Raw genomic sequence first — 24,942 nt, forward strand, 5'->3', positions numbered from 1 at the left:
GGTTTGGAACCAATAATCAATAGAAAGAGTGAAAGAAAAAAGGGCTTAGGGGTGTATAGGATATTATGTAAAATACCATAACATATCATATATGTTATGATATTTAATTGATTCAAGACAATTAAAACCGGTCTCAAATCGATAATAATTGAGACATGAAACCTAGAACTAGAATTAGCCCAATAGAACTCAACTTAGAACTAGAGCCGATATACCCATTAACAACCCTATATGAGTGAGAGGGATTTGGGAGCCTCTTCAAAGGTTTTGGAGATGTGTGAACTCAGGATTTTTTCCTGTATTCTAACTGATCATCCTTTAAACATTGTGAGAGTAACGAAACATATAAAATTTGTGGAAGGTTCCAAAGGGTTATGAGGTAGAACCCATTGATGGGGATGCCTTTTGGATCAATTTCAATAAAGACTTTGGATCTTGAAAACTTACTTGAAATGGTTTTGTGGTTGATCAAGGACTACCATTTACTTCTTTAGAAATAGTCATTTTGTGTTGACCTATAGAAACTAATGATTAACACTTGGGAGGTTTGGATATGGATCCTTAACTTTCTAATCGAAAGAATGTCAACAAATGCTTGAATCCTTGGTAGTCAAGTAGAAGTGATTGACCTTAATGAAGATGTGAGGAAGGGTAAGCTTGTTTGTTAGGGAAAAACTTCCAAATTAGGGTGAGGATTTATACTTCAAAACTTAATTAAAGAAGCCAAGGATGATAAATAAAATAATAACTATGATTGGTTTCCCATGTAGTATGAGAAACTACCAACTTTTTGTTACAAATGTAGGATTTCGGGTCATAGCAAAAGTAACTACCAATTGAAAACAAACGGTGATGTGTTGGATGAATTAATGAGTCGATTAGTCTTACAAGTGGTAATCAGTGTTCATGGTCGTGTTGGCTTTAGGCATTGGATGAGAGCATACACGTAGAAATATGAAAACAAGTTCATCACTCTGGTTATAATCCAAAAAGATTTCAAAGTCCAAGTTTTTAGTGGAGAACATAGGCTTAATGTTTGAGGAGTGAACAATTCCTTTATGGATCCTCCCATTACTTCTATTGAAAATTTAAAGCATAACATTTTTCATACTAGATCCCTTGATAACAATATGAAGATCCAGGGGGAGATCCTTGTTGGTTATTATAGCTCACTGGTGAAGGCAATCTATGATTATGTTTTGGCTGGAAAAGTGATTGATGTCATTTTCTCTCTTATCAAAGGGAAGGTCCAATGAATTGCATCATTCAGAGGTCCAAATGTTGTGGTAGTAGTATGTTGGTCTAAAAACTTATAACCAAAGCATTTCCACTTTGGTGAATATAAACTCTACAGTAAAAAAAAAAGAAGCCAAATTTTAACCTTGTCCAAAAAGATCTCTCTCCTTTTAAGGATGGTCAAATCCATCTTCTATTTGAAAAAGATAAAGACAAAGTGGAGGTCTTTTTACCTACTAGTAAGGAAAATCTCACAATGGTGGACCCACTAGTTGTAGCTAACCCCTTGGTTAAACCATATGAGGTTTCAAAAAAAATGGAATTGATTTACCTTAGTCAATGAAAGTCCACTCTAGACGAAAATCTTTGGAAAGAAATAAAAATAGAGTCAAGATTGAGACCCTGAAGAGGATTTGGTGAATGTGGATAAAGACAATTTGAGAGATCTAGAGGAGGTTCATTTTGATGATTTGGACCCTAATTTTAGTCCAAGTACCCTAACCCAAGAGAAAGTGAATTGGGTTTTAGCCTTTTCTTCCCAAATCAATACCTTTTTAAGACTTAAATGCTAAACAAAATATACAGAGTAATATAATGTAAAGTGTTACTGTGAAAAATGTAATGTAAATTACATAACAACAAAATCAAACAATAACTTCAAATAATCATAAGATGCACACAAGATTTATAGGGGTTTAGCCAAACCTAGGCTACGTCCTCTCCCCAAGCACACCACCTGAGAGTTTCCACATATAAATTGGACTTCTCTAGTGTTAACAAAACCTTTATAGTGTTCAAACCTTGAACACTCAACAATTATCCACTAGAGACCACTAGCTAATCAATTACAACAGATATAAACAATCAAAGCATGAAGACAAGTGCCTCTAACTAGGATAATATGTAATTACAATGGAAACTCTTCAAATGCAAGAGAAAGCACAAACAATAATGGGCCACTACACTAGAAGAGATTAAATGACTCTTAGAGATAATCAATGAAGCACAAACTTTTATAAGCTTATCTTCAAGGATGAAAACTCTTTTTAGCTCAGGATCTCTTAACGGTAAGTTACTTTCTTGCTATTGCTCTATGAACTTTTACTCTTTATCACAATGCACTTCCTTGAGATTTTCATCTCAAACTCATGTATTTATAGCATAAATCATGCTCAAAGAGCATATGACTATTACATACCCATTGGAAATACATTGATCCATTCTTAGAAATGTTTAGAGCTTGTTCTCAATAAGATTTAAGGCTTACCAAAGAGGAAAGAGTTGTTGAACCTTCAAATGGTAAAAAACTTATTTTTCTTGAAATAGTCAATTGGCTTGAGCTGATAGTTGACTTATTCAACCTTGTCAAGAATAGGTAGCCGATTGATAGTCTTAGGTAGTCAACTATTACTTGAAAGAGAGAATCTTTTCTCTTTGGTAGTTAACTATTTGATGCACTTCAATTCTCGATTATTAAGGTAGTCACATAACCCTTTTTTTTGGTAGTCAACTACTGGCCAGGGCTAGTATGACACTAGGCTTGGCTATCATAGGTAGTCAGCTACTTAGTGACACTAGTCTTAATTGTCATAGGTAGTCGACTATTGCCTTATGGGCAATCAGCTATAGGATATGACCGATCTTAAAAACTTTAAGTAAGCAACTCTAACCATCTAGTATTCAACTCCATAGGCATCCACACTTAGAATTTCCACACTTAAACTCAATTTAAAGTCTAGGAAAAGCCTAGTCATTTAACCATTGGTCTTTAAGACCTTGGTTAAACCGGGGTTAGTCAATTAAGCTCATTTTGTGTGCATTTTTGCAAATGATTACATCATGTCCTAAATGATTGAAAGATGGTAAGTTCTGAAACATGATGCTTTTAACTTCTCTCTTTCTTCTTCTTCTTGGTAGTTTTCTTCTTAGAGAGTATTCAATTCATCAATAATCACCCCACTTTGTATTTCAAATTATTAGAATTTTTCACAATAATTTTATCAATATTTTAGATTAACCGGCAAAAATCACTTGATATAGTTGCACACTTAAGATTAAACTATTAGTACTCTCAATGAGTTTGTTATCATCAAAACATATTTGATCAACACCTAAGGGGATCATAAAACTCTTGAGGAAATAATTTTAGAAGATAAAAATGCCATTAGAGGAAATCCCAAAAGCACTAGAGACTCATCTGCTTTTTCTAATCCAATTCCTATGATCAAGGAGACTACATAGATGCATTAGGTACCTCTTACCTTGTCATCAAACTAGAATTCAATTTTTTATCATACAAACCATGTTTTTGCATCACAATCTTGCATTCTCCAAATTAGTGCAACATTTTTGTCTGCATAGGGTTAAACCCCAAACAAGTAGAGTGCTAACTTATTCCTCTAGGGTTAAAGGAAAAATATTTCAAAGAAATCAATATAGGGGTTGGTGTGATAAGATGCCCTACGTTTTTTTTAAGAAAAGAGGATGCACTATAAAGCTAAACCTAGCTGTCTTTGTGGAGTAGGTCTTTCTTTCAAGAAGGTTTCAAAACCCTTTAGACAAATTCCATTAGTAAAAATAATTTCTCAACTACCTATGCGAATTGCTTCCTTCATGTTTGTCATGGATTGGTTATGGGGACTCTTTCTTATTAAATAAGTATGTTCATGAGCTGTTGAAAAATAGCCTTGTGGGTGCCAATATTAATTTTGAGTTTGTACTGTCAGGCCTTGGGTCCCCCTCGACTATTTGGGCTTTAAAGGAGTCTACTCAGAATTTAAAGCCTAATATGGTTTTTCTTATAAAAACCAAGTGTTCCCTTTTAGATTGTAAAAATAAGCTAGGTTGTTCAACTCTTGGGGCTGTTGGGGTGTTGATTCAAGAAGTCTTGCAAAGGAGTTGGTCTTGTTGTGGGACCCAAAAGTTAATATTAGTATCCTAAAAGCTAGTAACAAGTTTATTCACACAAAATTTGCTATTGATGAAAAAGGAGAATGGTTGTGTAGCTTTATTTATGGGGAGCTCTATAAGAACAAGAACAACAAAGATTTTGAACATGAAATATAGAGAAAGGGAAACCAATAAGCCAAATTGTTTAGCTTATTGAACATGAGAGTACTTAATGACTAAGGACTTGAGGAGATTGGTTTTCATGGGCCTAGGCTCACACGGAATAATGAAAAAAAAAGTTATAGGGGTGTTTTTACCAAAAATATACAATCGCTCATTTACAAAAAATAATATAGTATGAGGGCTGTGTCACACACAAAAAGGTGTTCCTTATGATTTATACTTTTGTTTTGAAAAGTTCCCAATCAGTACCTTGTATTTTGGGCCTTGTGCCACTTTGGTCCCCAAACTTTAAAACATGACAATTCAGTACCCAAACTTTCAAAATGTGCCAATCTAGTAACTGTTGTTAACCAGCCATTAAGTGGCATTTGAAAAGACACAAATGCCCTTCGAGCGTCATCTTAGGTGGTGTTTGATAAATCTAAAATCTAAAATTTGAAAAGTTAAAAAGAAATTATTTGTGTCTGAAATTTGAAAAGAAGCATAGATGCTTTTCTACTTTTAGAGGCTCTAAATAGATAAATTTATTTGTGTTGGATAAACCTTTAACATATGAAATTCCCTAACTTTACTATTCTACCCCTAGAACATACTATTTGATAAAAAATATAAAAAAAAATAATTTATTAAAATCAAAATAATATTGAAAAGTATGAATAAATTCCAAGGACTCCCACCTCCTCTTCATTCCTAACCCCATGGTCGATGAGTAAATTCCTAAACTTCACTCTCGCATCCCTCAACATTGTGACACAGTGGGTCATTAGTTGGGGTTGGTGCTTATTACGCCATCTGATCTTGGACGGAATTCGTTAGAAGCTCTGCTTGGAAGAGGGAAGTAGGTGTTGATGGACAATGTGGAGAAGTTAAAGCCTTGGTTTGTTGTTGTTCTTGAGCACGAAGAGGGGAAGCTGGTTCTCGAGCATCAACAGGTCGCGTTGGTTGCAATGGTGATTGAAGGAGGAAGCTTGTCGTCGGAGAGGAGAAAATAGATTGCCGCTGCTGAGAGTTGTAGTGGCAATCGAAAATGAAAAAGAAGAAGAAGAAGAAACTTGCCACCGGAGAGGAGAAAATAGATTGCCACTACTAGGAGTTGCATCAGCCATTGAAAATGAAAAAGTAGAGAAGGCGGAAGCCACGAGACTAGAGAAGAAGAAGAATGGTGGCAGAGAAGATGAACAGTGCTCACCTGAGGAGGAAGCTTGCCGCTGTGTCAAGTGGAGAAGATGAATGGTGCCCGAGAAATGCATATGTTTAGTTTGGATCATTTTAAGGGTATTTTGGACTTTCGGCCAGGTCTAAAACGCATCTGACCGCGTTCAACACCTAGCCTATGTCTTATTGGTTAAGATCTGAAAGTTCATTTCAGATCCAAATTCAGATGCACTTCTAAATAGTTTTGACGTTTGAAAAGTAACATTTTCAAACTTTAGACGTTTGAAAAGTATTATCAAACGCCACCTTATTTTCTTTATTAATCATCCAAATTTTGACAAAAATGAACATCCCCAAATTCTTTTCTCTTCTATTCAAGAAAGTTGGCGTCACGTCTCATTGGGCATTCTAGTGACCCCGACTTTCTTGAATAGAAGAGGTAAGGATTTGGGATTGTTCATTTTTTCAAATATCACTTAATTGAACAGTCCCAAATACCACTTAATAGGGAAGGCACTAAGTTGGTTTGTTTTGAAAGTTTAGGTAGTGAATTATCACATTTTAAAATTTGAACACCAAACTAGGATTAAGCCAAAAATATAGGGTACTAATAAGAAAATTTTTCTATTTTTTAGGGAAAATTCCACTTTAGTACCTTGAACTTTGGGAATAGTGTCAAGTTAGTACCCGAACTTTCAAATGTGTCACTGTAGTATCCAAACTTTCATGTAAAAGGACAAAATTCCCATTATCTATCATCTAATTTTCTTATGATTGGTATCTGATCTCTAATCAGTAATCACCTCCGATATCAAACTGGTTATGGATTTAGGTATTAACGCCGACGATGGAAATACAAAAATGAACAAATAATTTTTATTGGCAACCATGAAGAGAATCTCATTCATTGAAGGTAGAAATCACCGATAGCGTTGATAAAAGAATCTTGGTGCATGAGAGAAAGTGGCGATGGTGGAGGTGGTGAAGGAATGGTCACTGGTGGGATCTCAAGGGCGTCAAGCAGAGGAGGGGAATGTCGCCACTGAGGGAGAGGTCTGGCTAGGAGAAGCATTTGAAGTACAAGCCCAGCTTTCATCATTGCTTGTACTTCTCCAACAATGGCCTAACTGGTTCTAATTGTATTGTCGTTACTTTGGTGTACATTTTCTTAGATACATCATTAAATTCCTCCTCCCTTGCATACAAAGATCCCCCCGGTCACCTGGTGGCCGTGTCAACAAAAGATATATCATAGATATTTGAAATTCTCCTTTTAATTACAAAAATAGTATTCTAGAGATGAGCAGAGAAAGTAGGGAAACACCTTTTTCCTCTTCTCCATTTTACAGGTGGCTGGATGATTCCTTGCTTTATGGCTGTTTTCTTCCCCTTCACTGCAATAAAAGAAAAGAAAATCACACTTAGCAACCAACGAACATTTTAATAATACCATGACGGTTGAGCAGGAGTACAACCCACCTCTGGTCTTGGTAGAAGTCTCCATCCTCTGGCCATCCTCTGCTGTAGACAAATGTGAATGAATAAAACAAACTACAACTCAATTTAGTTTTTACAATTTTCAGTGTGTGTATTGGCGTCGGTCATTTTTAATTCGAAATAGTGGTTATAGATTCTGTTATACTAGCTAATGCTTGATGGTAGCCATCACTATACAAACTAAAACTGCAAAACTAGCAAACCGATGATGATGGAGGAACTAAAAAAATATGTGAATGCCACTTCGATGTTTCTAATGGGGTAATGTAACATGGTGTTTTTTTTTTGAATGTTTTATGGGCATGTAGTGGATCTTCTAGGTTGGAGGTGGGGAAGGAGGAGAGTGTCGTTTGGCCTGGCTTCGTTCTCTCTTCCTTCCCGTTCTGTTTAGAGGTAGGCCTACCATTTAAAGGTAGAAGACAATGAATGATATCTTCATTAGTCCAGAATCTCAAATATCTCAACAATTTAGTATTGTAGAAGACAATGAACAATGTCTTCTTTTGAAGGATAATTTTGACATTTTCAAAAGTTTTAACTTACACATATCATCACCTTTTTGAAAATTTGGATACTGCAGTAATACATTTAAAAGTTCGGATACTAACTTGACACTACCCCAAAGTTCAGGTACTAAACTGAAAATTTCCCTTTTTTTAAGGCATTCTACTTTCTACTACTCTACTATTAACTAATGCCTCCCTCGGCGACTCGACTCTGTCCTCCCGTTTAAAACTCGGCTTTAGCGCGAGCGAACGATTTATAACCCAATCTCCCTCCCTTTCTCTCTCTCTCTCTCTCTCTGCTCACCACCTATCTCTTCACCATATCACTTACAAAGCCATCTCTCTTCAAATACCCGCCAAAAAGGTGTATAAGCGGATCACAGTTTTTCAAAATTTTGAATACCTGTCTTGTTTCCTCGTTTTCTCTCCTCCCTACTCTCCTAGGGTTTCTGCGCTCCCTCCGCTCTTACCAATGGCTTCTGATCTCTCTCCCTTGCAGGTTTGTCCGCCGATTTCCGCCTATCGGAGCTCGAATTGGACTCGGAATTTTGGGCTGATGAGAATTGCCGGCGGTGGAGTTCGTGGCTCGCATCGAACGTTTCGTACGGATGGGGTTGTTCTTCGTGTGAATGGATGAGTTTCTTGCAGTGAGTTAGGGGTTTGAAGGATTTGTTTGGGGATATGGATCCGCCGAATCTCGACGCCAGTGTTCCGCCGGAAGTGAAATCGGACAGCACAACAGCTTTCGTCGGCGAAAAGAGGCTGCCCGAGAATGACGGAGGAGGTATTTCCGATGCTCGGTTGCATAAGAAGGCGAGAGGGGCTTCGGGCGGGGATATGAAGAGGGTTGCCGAGATTGTTTTGGTTTTATCGGCTTTGGGGAAGATGCGAGGTGGGAGGAGTCCAACGGCTGTGGAGAAAGATCTGATGGCGGAGGCTAGGGAGAAATTGGCGGAGATGTGCGAAGCACTGGCTCCGAAGGATATTCTTCCGAGTAATGCTGTTAGGGTTGTTATTGAGGATCTCGGGCTTAATAGGTCCAGAGATCAAAGGTTAGGGTTTCGCCCTCCAAAGATGTCTATCGCGGAGAAGTTGTCGCTTACAAAGAGAAAGGTGGTATTTGAACTTCTGCTGTTTTACATATATATACTTTGTTTTCCAATATACTATGACGTTGTATGTTCAATTTCTATTTTTCGTAGTCCGTAGTTAAAAATTACACTCGTGCCCTAATTCTAGTAGATTTTGCTTGGAGTGGGGCTCTTGATTCTAATTCCTCATTCATTTTCCTTCCCTAAGCAAGACTGAGTATAAAACTAGTCAGAATAATAGACGAAGGAAGTATAGATAATAGGATGCCACTAGTTGACTGTAAAATAATGGAACGTACTTGAAAGACTTAATTTTGATGACTGATCCTTGGGACATTAGTTGTGATGTAATTGCAGTATCTGGCCAACTAATTACGCTGGAACCTTGTTAGTTTGATTCAAAGCTTACTTTAAATGGAAAAAAGATCTTGCATTTGTTGAACGTGCTCACTGTTTGAAAAGCAAAGACCGTTAGGCATAGTTTTCTTCAATCTTATGAGGATTTGGTGTATTGTGTTATGTGTTATATACTGATAACTGATGTAGGGAGGAGGCTTAATGATTTTCTTTGATAAGTCAAGAGGTGTAATGTTACTTCGTTCAATGGTGTTTGTGAATACTTCAAAAGTGAGAAATACCTTGGAAGTTAAGAGTAGCTAGAGCCTAGAGCTTTGGTTACCATCTTGAATTGATCATTCACATGATTTCTCAGAGCAGAAAATCGTTTGGCAGATTACCTTGCAAAGATTTGGGGTTTCAAAAGAACTTCTTTTGTGGGAATCAACTAGGCAGGGGGAAAATTGTAAGGTATTATTAGAAAAACTAGGAATTGTCAGCAAAATGCTATTCTTATACCTTGTTGCCAAACTTTTGAATAGCAGGAAAATGACTGTTTTGTAATGAACAAAATATCTATTTACTTTATTATAAGAAACCTTCAAAAGTGAGAAGTTTCTTACCGGATGGGTATGTATATTTCTATCACTAGATCATTTCCTCTTATTGCTATGTTGGCACAGTGTTTGTTAGTTGATACTTCAAAAAGATGTTTCTCATCAGACAATTATGTGCATTTCTATTTTTGGATACATTTCCCGATATTGCTATGTTGAAATGGTGTTTAAAATTTTCCTTTTCTTTACAAAAAATGTTGGAATGGTGTTGGTGAACATTTCAAAAATGAGAAGTTCCTCATCAGATAGTTATGTATATTTCTATTGATTGTTTATTTTAATTGAAACGTAATGTAGATGGATGCAGTGGGTTGCGGAGCTACTGGTTCATGATTGCTAGGTGGACAGTTTGAAAAATTATTTCTGTTTTCCTAAAATTTTGCCAGTTCTGCTGCTGACTTACCCCCCTAGTGTTTTAAAAGTGCAAGGGCCGTCAGAAAATTCAAAAAAAAAATGCAAAAAATTCAAAAAATATTAAACATAATGTTAATAAAAAATATAAACTTAAATTTTAAAATAAATGTTTTAAAAAACCTATTATCTAAAATTAAAATACATTAACATAACATGTAAAGTGTATTCAAATGAAAATTTAAAAGTAAAAAAAAAACATATAAAGCATTTTCAAGCATGTAAAACCCACAATCTCTTTTTTTCCTTAATTGCATTGCTTCAAGTAGCTAATGTGATGTAAAACATATTGCATTCTTGATTCTATGAGTCGCCTTTGTACTATGCCCCTCGAGGCAAGCCCGGACAAGTCTATGTTAGGGTCTGAAATTCTTATTTCTCACATAAAAAATAAAAATTTTATAACTTTCATTGCCTTTTAAGAAGATATTTTATTGCAATGAATGAATGAACAACATTAGCCCAGTCATTAGATTAAAAAAAAAGCAAAAAGCGCAAAATTTTAAAAAGGCGCACGCTTGGGCTGAGGCGCATCAGGCAGGTGCCTTTTGAAAGGGGTTCGCCTAGGACCTGGGCGAGGCGCACACCCCAAAATGTGCCTAGGCGTGCCTTTTAAATCATTGCTCCTCTCCCCCCCTATAGTATATATAGTAGTTTGAAGGCCTTGATTGAATCAATCTGATTAGAGTGGCTAGGGCTGTTCACGGGTCGGGTTGGGTCGGTTTATTGGCATTTTTCCAACCGACCCGACCTGGTCGGTTTACCTAGAAATGAAACCGAAACCAACCCAGTACTAAGTAAAACCGGCCTGGTCGGTTTGAATCGGTTTGGGTCGGTTTTGTGAATGATTCTTTCGGTGTAAACGGTAAAGGATTCAAGTCTAAGAAAGCAAAGGCTGGATGCCTGGAAATTAAAAATGATTTGATGGATTAAAACTGATATTTTATATAACAGAAATTTTATATGTAATATGTATATTTTTGAAATAAAGCTGAAATATATATTAAAACTGAAATATATATAATATATATCTAAGTTGGTTCGGGTCGGTTCGGTTTTGGTTTTCACACATGAAAACTGAAACCAAACCGAACCATCGGTTTATGTTTTTTTGTAACTCGAAACCGACTGGTGCTGAAGAAAAACCAGCCAACTCGGGTTGGATCGGACCGGGTTGGTCGGTTTGGGTCTTGTTATGAACAGCCCTAAGAGTGGCTCAATGGCTGAAATCCTTAGAAAGCTTCTCACATATATCCACTGATGACATCATTAGAAACTGGAAGGTAGTGGCAGACTCAGATGTTAATAAGCAGTCTGTTATTCCTATCTGGACCCCTCCTGAAAGAGGATTTGTAAAGCTTAACTTTGACGGAAGTAGCATGGGAAACCTAGGAAGGTCAGGAATTGGAGGTGTATTCAGGGATGAGGAGGGTAAAATGTGTGCATTATTCTCAGGGCCAGCAGGTGAAGGAGACTCACTAAGAGTGGAAGTAATGGCAGTTATTGGAAGGGTGCAAAGGGCTAGAACCATGAATGCTAGGAAGATAATCATTGAAGGGGATTCCAAACTGGTAGTGGCTTGGCTACTGGATGAGGAAAGTAGGATGTGGAAATATAATAATGAGAAGAAAAAATTCAGATGGATTACAAAGGACATGGAACTGAGAATACAGTGGGTGAAAAGAACAGCTAATGTGATGGCTGATGCATTAGCCAAGCAAGGGGTTGGGAGAATTCAAACATTTTGGGCACAAATGTAATTGTAATTATAACTAAAGTTAAAGGGGAGAGATAAGAGAGCTTGTCTCTCTCTCACTTTCTCTTGTACACTTTCTTTTAAATTCAATGAAGTAATCAGTTATTCATAAAAAAAAATTATTTCTGGTGACTTTAGTGTAGGTCCCATGGAACTTGATCTTTGCTGATGACATATCGTTAGTTGATGAAACTAATGAAAATGAAGGATTAAATGCAAAATTAGGTTTATGGACAACTATATTAGAAACAAGAGGTTTTAAAATAAGTAAGACTAAAACAGAATATATACAATGCGAGTTTAATGATAATAGGAGTGCAAACCAGGGTACATTAGGATTGGAGACCATGAGATAGCTCAGTGTGACCTCTTCTGTTAGCTTGGTTCAATAAATAGCTCACAACTAGGGGGAGATTGAGGAGGATGCCACTTATAGAATTAGAGCAGAATGGACAAAATGGAGGGGTGCATTAGGGTCTTATGTGATAGGAAAATACCACTTTGGCTAAAAGGAAAATTCCTTGAAACAGTTGTAAGGCCATGTATGCTGTATGGAGCAAAGTGTTGGGCAATTAGGAAATAGCATGTCCACAAAGTGAGTGTTGCAGAAATGTGAATGCTTAGATGGATGAGTGGAAAACTAGAAAAGATAGGATCAGAAATGAAGTAATTTGAAGGAACCTAAGAGTAGCTCCACTAGGTCATATAATGTCAGAAAGTAGACTAAGATGGTTTTATCACATGCATAGAAAACCATCTACAGCACCTGTAAGGAGGGATCTGTTGAAAGTAGAAGGGGCTAAAAGGGCTAGGGGCATACCAAAATGGATGTGGGTTGAAGTAGTACGAAATGATTTAAGTGCCCATGGTTTAACAATGGATATGTCACTGAACAAAATGGAATGGTGAAAAAAAGATTCATGTAGCTGGCCCCATATAGTTGGGACAAGACTTAGATGATGACAATGATGATGTTTATGTTTATTTAACCATTTTAACATTTACTTTTTGGTTGTCTTTGTATACATTTATACTTGGACCATTGTATTATTTTACTGGAGATTTTTTTTTTGTCCCAGAAAAGGAAATTCTTGAATCATCAACGTAGGGATTTGCTTTTAAAAACTGTGCATGAATGATGCTTTTTCTGTGGTTTTATAGTCTTTAACTGGTAGTTGGTTGCATCATGTCTTATCAGGTCATTGCTTCACCTGATAATCCCCCTTGATTTTGTTCTGCAGATGGAAGAATCCAAGGGGTTTGCTGCACAGTCTGCAACATATTCTTCCCCATTGTTGCAAGTGGGCTTTAGTGCAACAACTGAAGGCCGCAGTTCATTATTACAGGCTGGTCATAGGTTTCCACCAGAAAAACCCACCCATACACCAGTGACTGCTGGAGCTTTTCAACCTGCTTCAGCTGCAGTTCATGTTTCTGCTCTATCTTCTACTCCCTCATTGAATCAGTTGCCTGTCAATGAAATGCCATCAACTACGGTGTCCCGGGGATTGTCTACAAGCCCATTAGAGAAAGATTCCTCTTTACCAGTGCCTCGAGTGGAAGTGGCACATTTCAGATTAGATGGAAGATCAAATGGGTCAGCTTACACATCCCAAGTTCAAGGTGCTGCCTGTTACCCTTTATTCCTTCATTTCTTTTCAAATTTCAAGTACAACACCATGGTGAAAGGACAACTGCTTTTTTGTACATACAGTCAGTATACATCTCTCGCTCTCTCTCTCTCTCTGAGGGTGCTCCTGCTAGAGGGCTTTCTTAGAGAGTAGACTATGCCAATATTTTTCTTTTCTGATCACATTATTGGATCAGGGATTGTTACTATGGATGTATACATTAGTAGACATAACCAGTTGTTATTAGTGTCAACAGTTAAATAATGATGATCCACAAGACCTTTCAAGTAGGACCTACCTATTAATGTGCAGAGTTGGTTCCAATGATCCATCTGATCATGTGACTTGTTCAGAGAATTCCACTATGGATGTTTGTACAAGAAGATATAACCAGTGATAGTTTGTATCAATGGTTAAATTATGTTGATGCACAAGGTGTTTTAAGTGGAACCTACCCATAAAATGCACAGAACTGATTCCACTGTTCCCTTATTGTCTGACTGGAGTGCTGGGCTGAGATTTTGATCTGTTTTTAGATGGGGTTGGGGGAGCGGGAAGAGAAAATCTGCTATTTTCCGGGTTCTGCAGTTTGTTCTGAAAATGTATCCTTGTGGAATTCGGAAAGCAGTGGACTTTTGCCATGTTTCCTGCTGTTTCATTGGAAAAATGGAATCGTTACTAGGGCTAGTCATTCTTGAAACCACCCGTTTTTTCCCTTTCTTTTCCATTTTCCCACTCCCCATCCAATCCAAACATGAACTTAGTTCTTAAAAAGAAACAAAGAAACCTTGAAGGGTACTTTCAGTTTCTTCATCATATCTTTCAATATTGTAAATAATTGTGTTTTTTTTATAAATAACAACCATCAATGGATTTAATTAGTAGTGTAATGAAAAAGGAAAGTCTCTTTCCTTGAGGAACAACATTTCGACTGACTTATCTTTCAAGAAAAAAAGTGGAAACAATTCTATGCAACTATATTCCACCCCCTGCTGGTTCCCAAGAACTAGTATTTTCCATCCAAGAGTGGTTCTTGTTACCCCTTCCCTTGTTGATGAACCCACAGGCACATTAACTGATTTAGGGAACCAAATGAATGAGCTGTTTGGACTAGAGGCAAAAATTTGCTTCTCCAATTTGATGCATTGAAGTCTGTTAGTGGAAAAATTTTTAGTATAATTTCTCACATAACATATTCACCTAATTAGACTAATTACTAGGCTTTTTGATATTTGGGTAAGTCCCATTTAGGACATCACGTAGATGTTCCTTTGGTTACATCTTTGCTAAAGGCAGAGAAAACCTCTTGATTTTGGTTTAGAAGTACAAATGAATAAACTAAACTAAGTAGGGACTTTCCTACAAAATTAGGAAAATTCTGGTGCATATTACCTCTTTATTTGAGAGAAAACCAACAAATGTAAATAAATAATTTTTTCCTATGCATAACAAGCAAATAAAGACCATAATTAGCCATATTTCATGAATAAGGATGTAGATGACCTTTAAATACTGTTTATGTGTATTATCATGGTGTAAGGAACCATGATCAGCTAGGTTCTCTAAACTAGGTTGTAGACGGTTTTTTTCCTCAGACAAAATAATGATTTTCAGGGTCAAAATGAAGTAAGGAACCATAATCAACCAAGTTTCAAGGACAAGGTTGTAGATGGTTGTTTCCTTGCTGTAATTTTATGGATTAAGATTGAGTAATGAACCATAATTAGCCAAGTTTCAGAGACAAGGCTATAGATGGTTATCTCCCTACATGTATTTCAGTATGAGACAAGGAAGAAAAGCAAGAAAAAAAATAAGGGAAGAAAGAAAGGGGGTGAGAGGAGTAGAAGGAATATGATCCTCCATCTCATGTGGGGAATATCTTAGTAAAGAGGTGTAGGATGAAAACAAGATTCCCTACCTTCCTCTTCTTTCATTTTTTATGTTCTTCACACCAATCTTCTTTTTCTCTCTTCTTACTTGCTACTTAGTGCTGGAAATCTTGTAGAAAAATTAGTATTAGCCAACATAATGGCATTAGGGGAAGGTAGTTAGGTAACTCCCCACCCCTCTCTTCTTAGGGTGCCAAGTGTCACCCCACTTAGAATTGTTTAAGGAGAGAAAAGAAAACTCTTTCTTCCTAGGGTGACATGCGTCACCCCATTTAAAGTGGTTAAGGAGGGAAAATAACTCCCTCTTCCTAGGGTGACATGTGTCATCCCACTTAAAGTGGGTAGAGGAGGGAAAAAAATCTTCTCTTCCTATGGTGACATGTGTCACCCCACTTAAATTGGTTAGAGGAGGGAAAAAAATCTTCTCTTCCCAAGGTGACGTGTGTCACCCCACTTAAAGTGACTAGAGGAGGGAAAATACCCTCTTGTTATGATGGGACAAGTGGCATCCCTTTTGTAAATAAATGGAACAACTCACAAGATTATTAACTAATATAAATTTAATTCTTATAGGGCCTTTTGTCCCATTAAATGGGCTCTACTGAAGGCCCATTAAATGCTTATTGCGTCATAAGGCCCAATTAACTTAGGGCCTGCTATTCAGTAAAATGGGCTGCAGGCCCCTTTCTTTCCTAAACAAATTATTTCAACCCACCCATAGGACTGGGCTTAAAAGATCAGCCTGGAAAGAAAGGCCCTTTTCTTTCTTTTTTTTTTAAAGCTTTGATTGGGAGTACCTTAATGACTTGCTCCCAGTCCAGCAAAATTAAGGACTCAACGAAGTCCATGGGCCTTTAATAAATACTGTCATCAACCCAATAGCACCTCTATGGTCATCTAATACTTAAAGATCATCCCAACTGACTGTGTAGGCAAGTTTGATCCCTTTATTGTCCTATTCTACTTAGAGCATCCCAGTCATTGTATAAGCAAGTAATTTGGCTCACAAATAGGTGATCTCCTGCAAGCAAAACCTCTGCACACACTCTGAACACATAGACATCTAACTGCACATAGGGAACATCTCCCCTTGAATCTAACATAGATGTACATGAGATATTCCTGATGCGTGGCTGGATGCCATGTGTGCAGTGTTTTTTCTTTCAGGAGATCCAGGCTCATTATCATCACCCACCAGCCTTGAAACATGTTGGTACCCAAAATATCTTTAAGGACACCTCCTATACTGGGTGAGCTTGGATGTTCTATGGAACAGCCATATCAAACTTATCCTCTCTTAAAAAGAATAAAAAAAGCTTATATATGTTGGTGTCTTAATTTGATTTGCCTGCCTTCTTTATGGATTTCTTATATAGCAACTATTAGGATGAACTATTTTAAGAAGGTAACAATTTACATTTACCTGCTTCACTGATAAACTAACTCAATTGTCGCTGCAAAAATCTGAACCTGTCAGAAACAAGATTTGGATTTCTATATTCCAAATAATTACTTTGGTGGTTAGAAGTTTAAGGGGTTTGATTTCTTTTGACGAGTAAAATGAAATGAGATTCCATTTGATGACTACTTCATTTCTGATTTATCATTTTTTTAAGGGGCTTGTGATATTATTCTTAATCAACAAGTTCTGTTCTAATGTCAAGAATATCAAATAAGAGTAACCGAATGCTTTTTTCCCACTGAAATGGTGATGTGATACATTGATGGTTAATTTGATTGATCTTGTGGTAAGTTCTGTTTCAGTTGTACCTCACGCATAATATCTCATCTTTGAAGGGGTTCTGCATTTCATCTTACAAGTTGCTGTCAATGTGATTATTTTTTTTTTGATATTCCAATTATTGCTTGGGACATGTTGAAGAAATATTATGATAAAGTATGCTATATAATTGTTTTTTAGGATGTATTTGGATCATTGTATCATCTCTATTTTGGTAAATTAGCTTCTAATAGTTTAGTTCATTCCTATTTGCAAAGAAGTTGGTATTAAATCTACCATTTTATTTCTTCTCACCCTTTTTGTTGGTTGCTTGCCACCACAGTAGCAAGGTTATTATTGGATGATGCCTATCTACTTTATAAGAGATATGGTGATTTGCAGTAATTCCATATTTATTAACAAAATCCTCTTTGATCTTGTTAGCAATGAAAAGAAGAGCTTGGATTGAATTTAAGTTTTTACTGTTTTACTCCTAGAAGTTATACAGAGGGAATAATACTGTTAGATATTAGACTCATCAGCACATCTCCTGGTACCCTTTTATGGTAGTAGTTTTCTTCATGGTAGTGGGGTTCTTTATGGGTCAGGCTATCTACTTTATAAGAGGCATGCTGTTTTGAACTAATTCTATAATTGTTAATGATATCCTCTTTAATCTTTTTAGCAATAAATAAAAAGCTGGGATGGACCTTAAGTTTATGCAGATTCACCCTTGGCAGTTATACAATGTGATTAATATGATTGTGTATTGAGTTGTGGCATGCGTATCTCTGACCATAAAAGTTTTAGCTCATACGTTTACCGTGTTCTGCCAGATAACTTTATCTGCACCTGCATTCTCTTAGATGCCATAATATATCTAATACTGTTTGTGTGCAGCAAATCATTCTGGTGATCATTTGCTAGACAAACCTGCAACGTTTTCCTTCCATCCTCATTCTGCAGCGGTAGCCAAAGTTGGTCAAGTAAACAAGGTACTGGATCATACTCCTATCAAAACTGAAGGAAGCACCACAATGGCTCTTCAAGCAGCAAAAGATCAGATTTGTAAACCTTCTGTAATTCAAACTGCACCTGGAAACCTGCCGAGTGCATACCAATCTTCAATGGGCATGAATTTTATGCAAACTCCTTCACTTTACACTAATCACAGTGACATTGCAAGGAATGTTCAGAAGTTTTTGCAACCAAGGATTCCTGAACGTCCTAACTGGATTCCACCTTCAGTAGATTACATGAATAAGACCTTATCTTGCCAAATATGCAAGGTTACAATCAATGACGTAGAAAGTTTACTTGTATGCGATGCTTGTGAGAAAGGAGTCCACTTAAGGTGTCTTCAATCCTACAATCTAAAAGGCATTCCTAAAGGTGAGTGGCACTGCCCTAGGTGTCTGATATCAAGCAATGGGAAACCTTTGCCCCCTAAATATGGTCGTGTAACAAGAAGTATCACTGCACCAAAAGTATCTTCAAGCACAACTGGAGATCAATCTTCTTTAGATAAGGTGGAAAGTTCAGATGAGAAGATTAATCACCAGAAAGTAATCATGAATGGAAATCTAGGTTTGCAGAATCCTGCCAATGTTTGTAGTACAGGCAACAACCATAATGAATTGGCTTTTGAGTTAAGGATATCAAATGAAAGAGAAATACAAGGGACTGACATTACAGTAAACAGAATAAAAAGTGAAACTTGCCAGGCTATATTATTTGAAACTGCCCCAGCAGTTCCAGCTTCTGTTCCTTGTTCTGGTACACCAAATCAAAGTTTGAATCAATCCACTCAATATAGTGAATCATCTCAATGTGACAGAGAGAGATCAATGTTGGAGCTCAAGGTGTTGCCAAAATCTGAACCTGAGCACCCTTGTCAAGAAAAACCATCTGATATAGGTTTTGACACTTGTTATGACTTGCAAGCATCAGGTGATTCAAAAGATGCTGGCAAAACTAGGCCATTGAATTGTATTGAAGTTTCTCCAAATCAGCATCCTGCTAACAATGCCATCTTCAAAGAGCCTGTGATGCCTGATTTAAAAGAGGCTTCTGAATGTAAGACAAGCTGTGATATCAGGGGAGATGCCCAAGATGTTGCTCAAGCAAGTGCTTTTGGGGCTTCAGATGTTGGAAATGGAGTTAGAGACTTCACTAAGTCTTCAATAGATGGCTTGCATAGTGTGGATTGGGTTGGTGATGTACAAGAAGTCGTAGATGAGAAGGCATTTTATCAATCTTGTCGCATTAATGGAGTTGTGTACAATCTGCTAGATCATGCACTTTTTTGTTCTAACAGTAACAATCTAAGACCTTCAAAGCTTCAGGTAAACCATCGTCAATCTTACCGTGACTCTTTTATCTTTTAAATGGGAAGAAATGGCCTCTACACCAGTGAAACTCTAGTTCCATCATCTGATGCTAGCTTTTGTTGGGCTTATAATGGCCCTATAATCTTTTTTTTGAAGGATAACAATGAAAATTTTATTAAATTAAAAAAGCAGTACATCTCAACAAATGGTTGTCAAGTTGACAAACCACATAAAGATCAGATCAAACTGAAAAAGATTCAAAGCTATATGGATTCAGCTCCAAAGTGCCCCAGAAATTCTCAATCAAATCAGATTCAAATTCCTCACTAACTCTCTCCTCCTCCCTTACCTCAAACCCCTCGCGTTCCAGCTAGGTATCCTCATCTTCCCCCCTCCCCCTTGCTTTCCCCAACCCCCAAAAGTCACTCAATGTTGTCCAGACCCTCCTCTTCTTCCCCTTCTTCGTTCCACCCCTTATTTTTTCCAGAATTTCTTCCCTTCTCTTCTTCTCTTCTCTTCTCTTTTTCTCAAAATTTTCAAAAGCTATTTTTACAAAGCCTTCCCCTCCCCAAAATATTAAACCAAGGGATTTTTCTATCTCTACCTCCCTCTCCACTAGTTTGTTAATGTTTACCTCTCCATTCTGTACTACTACTGTGGCTTCTGTTGCTTTTTGGTTCTTCTGGTTCTGGTCTGAACTCTCACTCTCTCAGTTTCTGTCCCCAGCTTTTGGTGCTGCTTCTTCTTCCTCTTTCTTCTCTTCTTCTGGACTCGGGGGACTGCCAGAGTGCCTTTTTTTTTCTGTTGTATACCCTGTTCTGAACTCCACCTCCTTCCTTCTCCCCTGGCTTTCTTTTTTCTGTATTTTTCTTCCCTTCTGCTTCTTCTATTCTTTCTCCTCCCTCCCCCTCCCGTCTATTTGAATCTTCCAACCAAAGAGTATTCAATGAGTCTGACTGACTAACCTCTTAACATCTGAGTGCAGCTTCCAAACTTCTGGTAACTGAATGCCCACATGGTCTATTCTCATTACTTTCTGTCGTCTCTGATACATTTGCTGTAGTACTTGGATTCTTGATAGTAGGAGCACTCTTCCTGCACAGTCCACCGTCCTGAAGCCCCTTGAGCTTCTGTGCCTCTTTTTGAAGAGCTTTCCTCCTTATTGTTTTCTGTTTCTGGGAGTGAAACGATCGCCTCTACTTTCGTCCTATTTGGTCGATCCTCATTTGTTTTCTGATCAACAACCCCCTTAATGGCCCTATAATTGCACTGTATTCCTTTGAAGCAGAGGCTTCGGCCCTTCTTGCTGGTCTTAGAATTGCCAGAGAGATCCAATCTGTTCCTTTGACAGTTGAAGGCGACTTGTGGGATGTGATAGGTCAGGTCAACAGGTCTGGGGCAGGCCCTTGGAAGCTAGCCCATCTCCTTAATGAAACCAGTGAGATCTCCGAGTCCCTTGGTTGTAGCTACAGATGGATCCCCAGAGAACTGAACCAAGCGGCAGACTCTTTAGCTAAATCTGGATAAGGGCCTTTTTGTATAGTGCAAATATTTTACCTATTACTTGAGTGGGATTTTGATGATTTTTGTTATAGAGCCCTGTTTTTTGTACATCCTCTCATGTAGATCTCTCTTTTCACTGAATGAAAATGTTAAAAAAAAAACTTCCATCAGTGAGAGTGCTTATATGTTTTTCACAGGAACTGCTTCCTTGTCCCTCGAGTTGCTGGGGAACAGTTTGCTATTGTGGTTCTCTGTGGATTCTGTTAAAATTTGTTAAATTGTAAACTCTTGTGTTTTATTGCAGGCCCTTTGGGAGGATACTAGAACTAGGTCAAAGTGGGCTATTGTGAATAGGTGTTATTCACCAAGTGACCTGCCAGAAGTTGTGGGTCGACCATGCATGCCTGAAGATAATGAGGTATAGTAGAAGTGATTTCTCATGTTTTCAGTTTAAACATTCAATTTGCGTCCCATCATCTGGATCTGATAAAAGGACATTGCTAATTGATGGAAAATTTGGCCCTTTCCCCACTTCCTTTTTTAATTGTCTATCCACTGTTCTGTCTTCTACATAATTTCATACATTCTCCTGGCTAAACTCATACAGGTCTATGAATCTAATCATGAAAGCACCGTAATGGCTGGTTTAATTCAAGGTCCATGTGATGTTCTTCCTTCTAACAAGTTTAAGGAAGAAATTGAAAGACGTATGCATTTAGGTGATGGGGAAAATGATGGCCTACGACCAGTTTTCATCTGCAAGTATGTTTCTCCAGTTACGGGATTGTATTTCAAATTCTCATGGTTTCTTTACATTAATATCTTTCTACAAAGACTACACAATTCTAAGGTTTTTGTTCTTTGGATACCATCATGCCACATGACTTTGTTATTCCTTGATTTTTTCTCTTTTCTTTTTGAGATAAATTATGTTTATAACTGTTTACAGAAGCCAACAGTATCTCTCTGTGCAGTAACCATACCGAAAAGATAAAAAACAAACTTCTTTCTTTATGCTTCATCTACAACAGTGTTTTAAAAGGCGTGGGAGGCGTACGCCTGGAGGCACGCTTCCAGGAGAGGCGCTCCCAAAACGCCCTGAGGTGTATGCCAGAGGCGCTGACACCTCTGAGGCGTATGCCTCTTGCGCTTTCTTCATGAGGCGTGCTAGAGGCGTACGCCTCATGCACATTTGATATAAAAAGACAGAAAATAAAAGAAAAAAGAAAAAAAAGGAAAGGAAAAGTGAGATCCCTCCCTTCCTCTTCATCCTCTTCCCCTTCCTCCTCCTAACCCCCTCTTAAGGAGGCTTACGCCTCCTTGTGTTCGGGAGGCTTATACCTCTTGCGTTCTGAACTACGCCTCATGCCTCTAGGTAGTGGAACGCTTCGCATCACGCCTCTGCGTTTTAAAACATTGATCTACAAATGCATCTAACTTGTATTAAAAAATTGCTGTCTGTTCAGAAACATATAGAAGGAAGTTTTTTCCAAACTCCTCCCTAATATCAATGAGTATAATTGTGCTTCTGCTTTCCTTTTCACTTCTGTCATAGATGTTTCTTTTTTCCTTTCTCTCAAAAAACTCTTGGATGGATTGGCTTTTGCCATTTTGTGCTAGTCTCTGTGTGTGCGCAATAGTTTTTATTTATGCAAGAATGACTTTGTTTTGTAACCTGGATACATTGTCTTTAACTTTTATTTTATTATTATCTCTGCATTTACCCTTTAGTTATATTCTGAGAGAAAAAATAACTTTGGTTTTGCAGGTGGGCTTATGATGAATTTAAAGGTGTTTTCCGGCCTGTAACTGATTAATCTTAGTCATGCCCATTCTTTGGTACCATTGTCTTTTCTAGGCTTTTCATGGCCATGTGATTCCTAAGCGCTTCCTGTAGTCAGGTACATTTTTGTTTTCTTGTGCTATTGTTGTTTGATCTGCATCATATTCAATCTTTGCATTTCATAGAGAGGGACAATATATGGTCACACTATTTTGTAGCGTGGCAAGATTTGAATTGTTAACCATTTAGGTGGTGTTCTCCCACATGAAATGCTTTTGTTTTTCTTATTTCTCTAAAATGCCACATCAGCAAAAAAATGAAAACATGTTCTTTGATATGTGTTTTTTCATAACAAAGTGTTTTTTTTAGTTTGATTTAAAAAAATAACCTTGTTTCTGAAATGAAAAAGATGCTTTCAAAACTCGGAAGTATAAGCATGTTCACTTCCATCGGGCTGAAATATCACGTACCAGAATCTCCTATACATGATTTTATGCATGCTAGTTTAAAGATTCTATGTATCTAGTGAGAAAAAGAACTCAACACTTAAATGAATTTGGAAATTAATTATAAATATAAATAAAGATAAGAATAAGAATGGTGAGCCTAATCAGAATCTCTTTGTGAATATTGTATGCTTTATGATGTATAATATCAAATCACTAGAGGACAATTAAGTATATTGGGAATGTATAAAAGCACAAATACACATGGTATGATAGGGGATTCCAATAATAAAATGTATATGGAATACATGTAAAATGCCATCCACTCTTTAGACTCTGCTCATCAACAACAAACTAACATGTTCTTAAAAGTTAAAAGCTTTTTCTACTGATATCCATGTTCCAACTCTCTCTACAACCGATCGTAGGATCTCTTTGAGAATTTAAGCACGTTTTTGTGGTTTTAGTTTTGGAAACAAAAGAACACACTATACAATTGAAAGTTAATACAACATTTGATTAGAATCTTTGTATTTTTTTGTTTTTCTTGTTTCTAGAAAACACACCACAGCAACAGAGAAACAAAAACATGTTCTTGAATATTTTCTAAAAACAGTGTGAAACCATTTTCAGTTTGATTCAGAAAACAATCTGCTCTTTGAACTAGACATGCAAGGATGGATTTTTGGTTTTAGGATCGTAAAACTAAAAACATTATACAACCTAGAATGTGTTTTGTGTGCTTTTATTTTAAGAAAATAACATTTTCCCAAACCATTTATGAGGCTTAGGTTTTTTGGTATCATAATTTAGAAAGAACACAATTCATATTGGAGAACATACCCTTTGGTTTTCATCAATCTTCACATAATACACCTAAAACTGGACTTGACCAAATCATTCATCAAGTTCAAAAATGAACATGATACATTACCGCTAGATCCTCCAGTCATCCAATCAGTTTGCCCTTACTGTTTGGGGTGTAGAGGAACTGTGTTATGGCGGTTTTTTGTTTCTTACTGTTGAAGCATGAATACAAACATATGATGTGAAACTAGTTAAATGGCAGATATTGTTTTGTATTTAATTAATGTCTCATTTAGAAGGATATTTGTTGAGTTTCCTTTCTGATACTGCCTTGCACCAGGTATTCATTTAATTGCAGAGACCGGGAAAATTGATTCTGATGAGAAGGGCCACGTGAGAAGCCATGTTTTGTACAATATGTAGCAATAGTCGAGCTTGTATTCATCTCTTTAATTGTAATTGCAATTTTAATCCTTTTTTTATCCTTTTTGGTGACTCTCATCCCTAGTTAAAATTTGGGAGAGCTGTCTCTGGGTCATTGATTCTAAAATGTTCTTTTTATCAAAACGAAGAAAAAAAAATCTCAGTTAAATGTGTAGCGTTTTTAGTGCATGATATCTGAACTATTTGGATGAGTGGATCTATATGCTAGCTGCGCCAAGTTCAGTTAGCATATAAGACTAACCTTTTATTTTACTACGCCCCTGTTTGAGAACATTTATAAGTACTTTTAACAAGTGTTTCTTTTTAAAAGTTGGGACCATACATTATGTGGTTATTAAGTGATTTTGTGTTTGGTTAAAAAAGTGGGGAAAAATATTTTTTTCTAAGTACTTTAAAAAAGTGATTTCAAGTTTATTTTTTCAGCACTTCCTGAAGTAGTAGTACTCCAAAAAAATGGATGAATCAGTCCTTAATATTTTCTTGTAATACCTAAAATACCCTTGCATGAGAGTTGTACTTCCATTTCTACCAGGTAGTAGTTCCATTGGGAAGTACATGAGCTGAGTCAACCCGTTCCTTCTCCTCCAATCTCTAGATGCCGGTTAAATCTTGAAGCAAAAGCAATCACACAGAGCCAAGCACACAGGAGGTGGGAGAGCATTACCTGATGAGAATGTGGCTTGAAAACGATCTATGATAGAGGAAGTTGGAG

At 37.1% G+C, this 24,942-nt stretch overlaps 1 protein-coding gene across 1 annotated transcript; it reads left to right on the forward strand.

The window, feature by feature from the left end:
* Positions 1-7,643: 7,643 nt before the first annotated feature.
* Positions 7,644-24,477, forward strand: LOC104609484 (uncharacterized). Its single transcript, XM_010275818.2, has 8 exons — positions 7,644-7,830; positions 7,966-8,579; positions 12,919-13,300; positions 17,818-19,262; positions 21,055-21,168; positions 21,358-21,512; positions 22,519-22,651; positions 24,127-24,477. Exons 2-7 carry the CDS (start codon positions 8,148-8,150, stop codon positions 22,565-22,567), a joined length of 2,577 nt encoding a protein of 858 aa, XP_010274120.1. The 5' UTR covers positions 7,644-7,830; positions 7,966-8,147; the 3' UTR covers positions 22,568-22,651; positions 24,127-24,477.
* The last annotated feature ends 465 nt before the right edge of the window (positions 24,478-24,942 follow it).

Source organism: Nelumbo nucifera, chromosome 7 (genome assembly GCF_055504915.1).
Source record: "Nelumbo nucifera cultivar China Antique chromosome 7, China Antique-T2T, whole genome shotgun sequence".
In the NCBI taxonomy this organism is placed as follows: domain Eukaryota; kingdom Viridiplantae; phylum Streptophyta; class Magnoliopsida; order Proteales; family Nelumbonaceae; genus Nelumbo; species Nelumbo nucifera.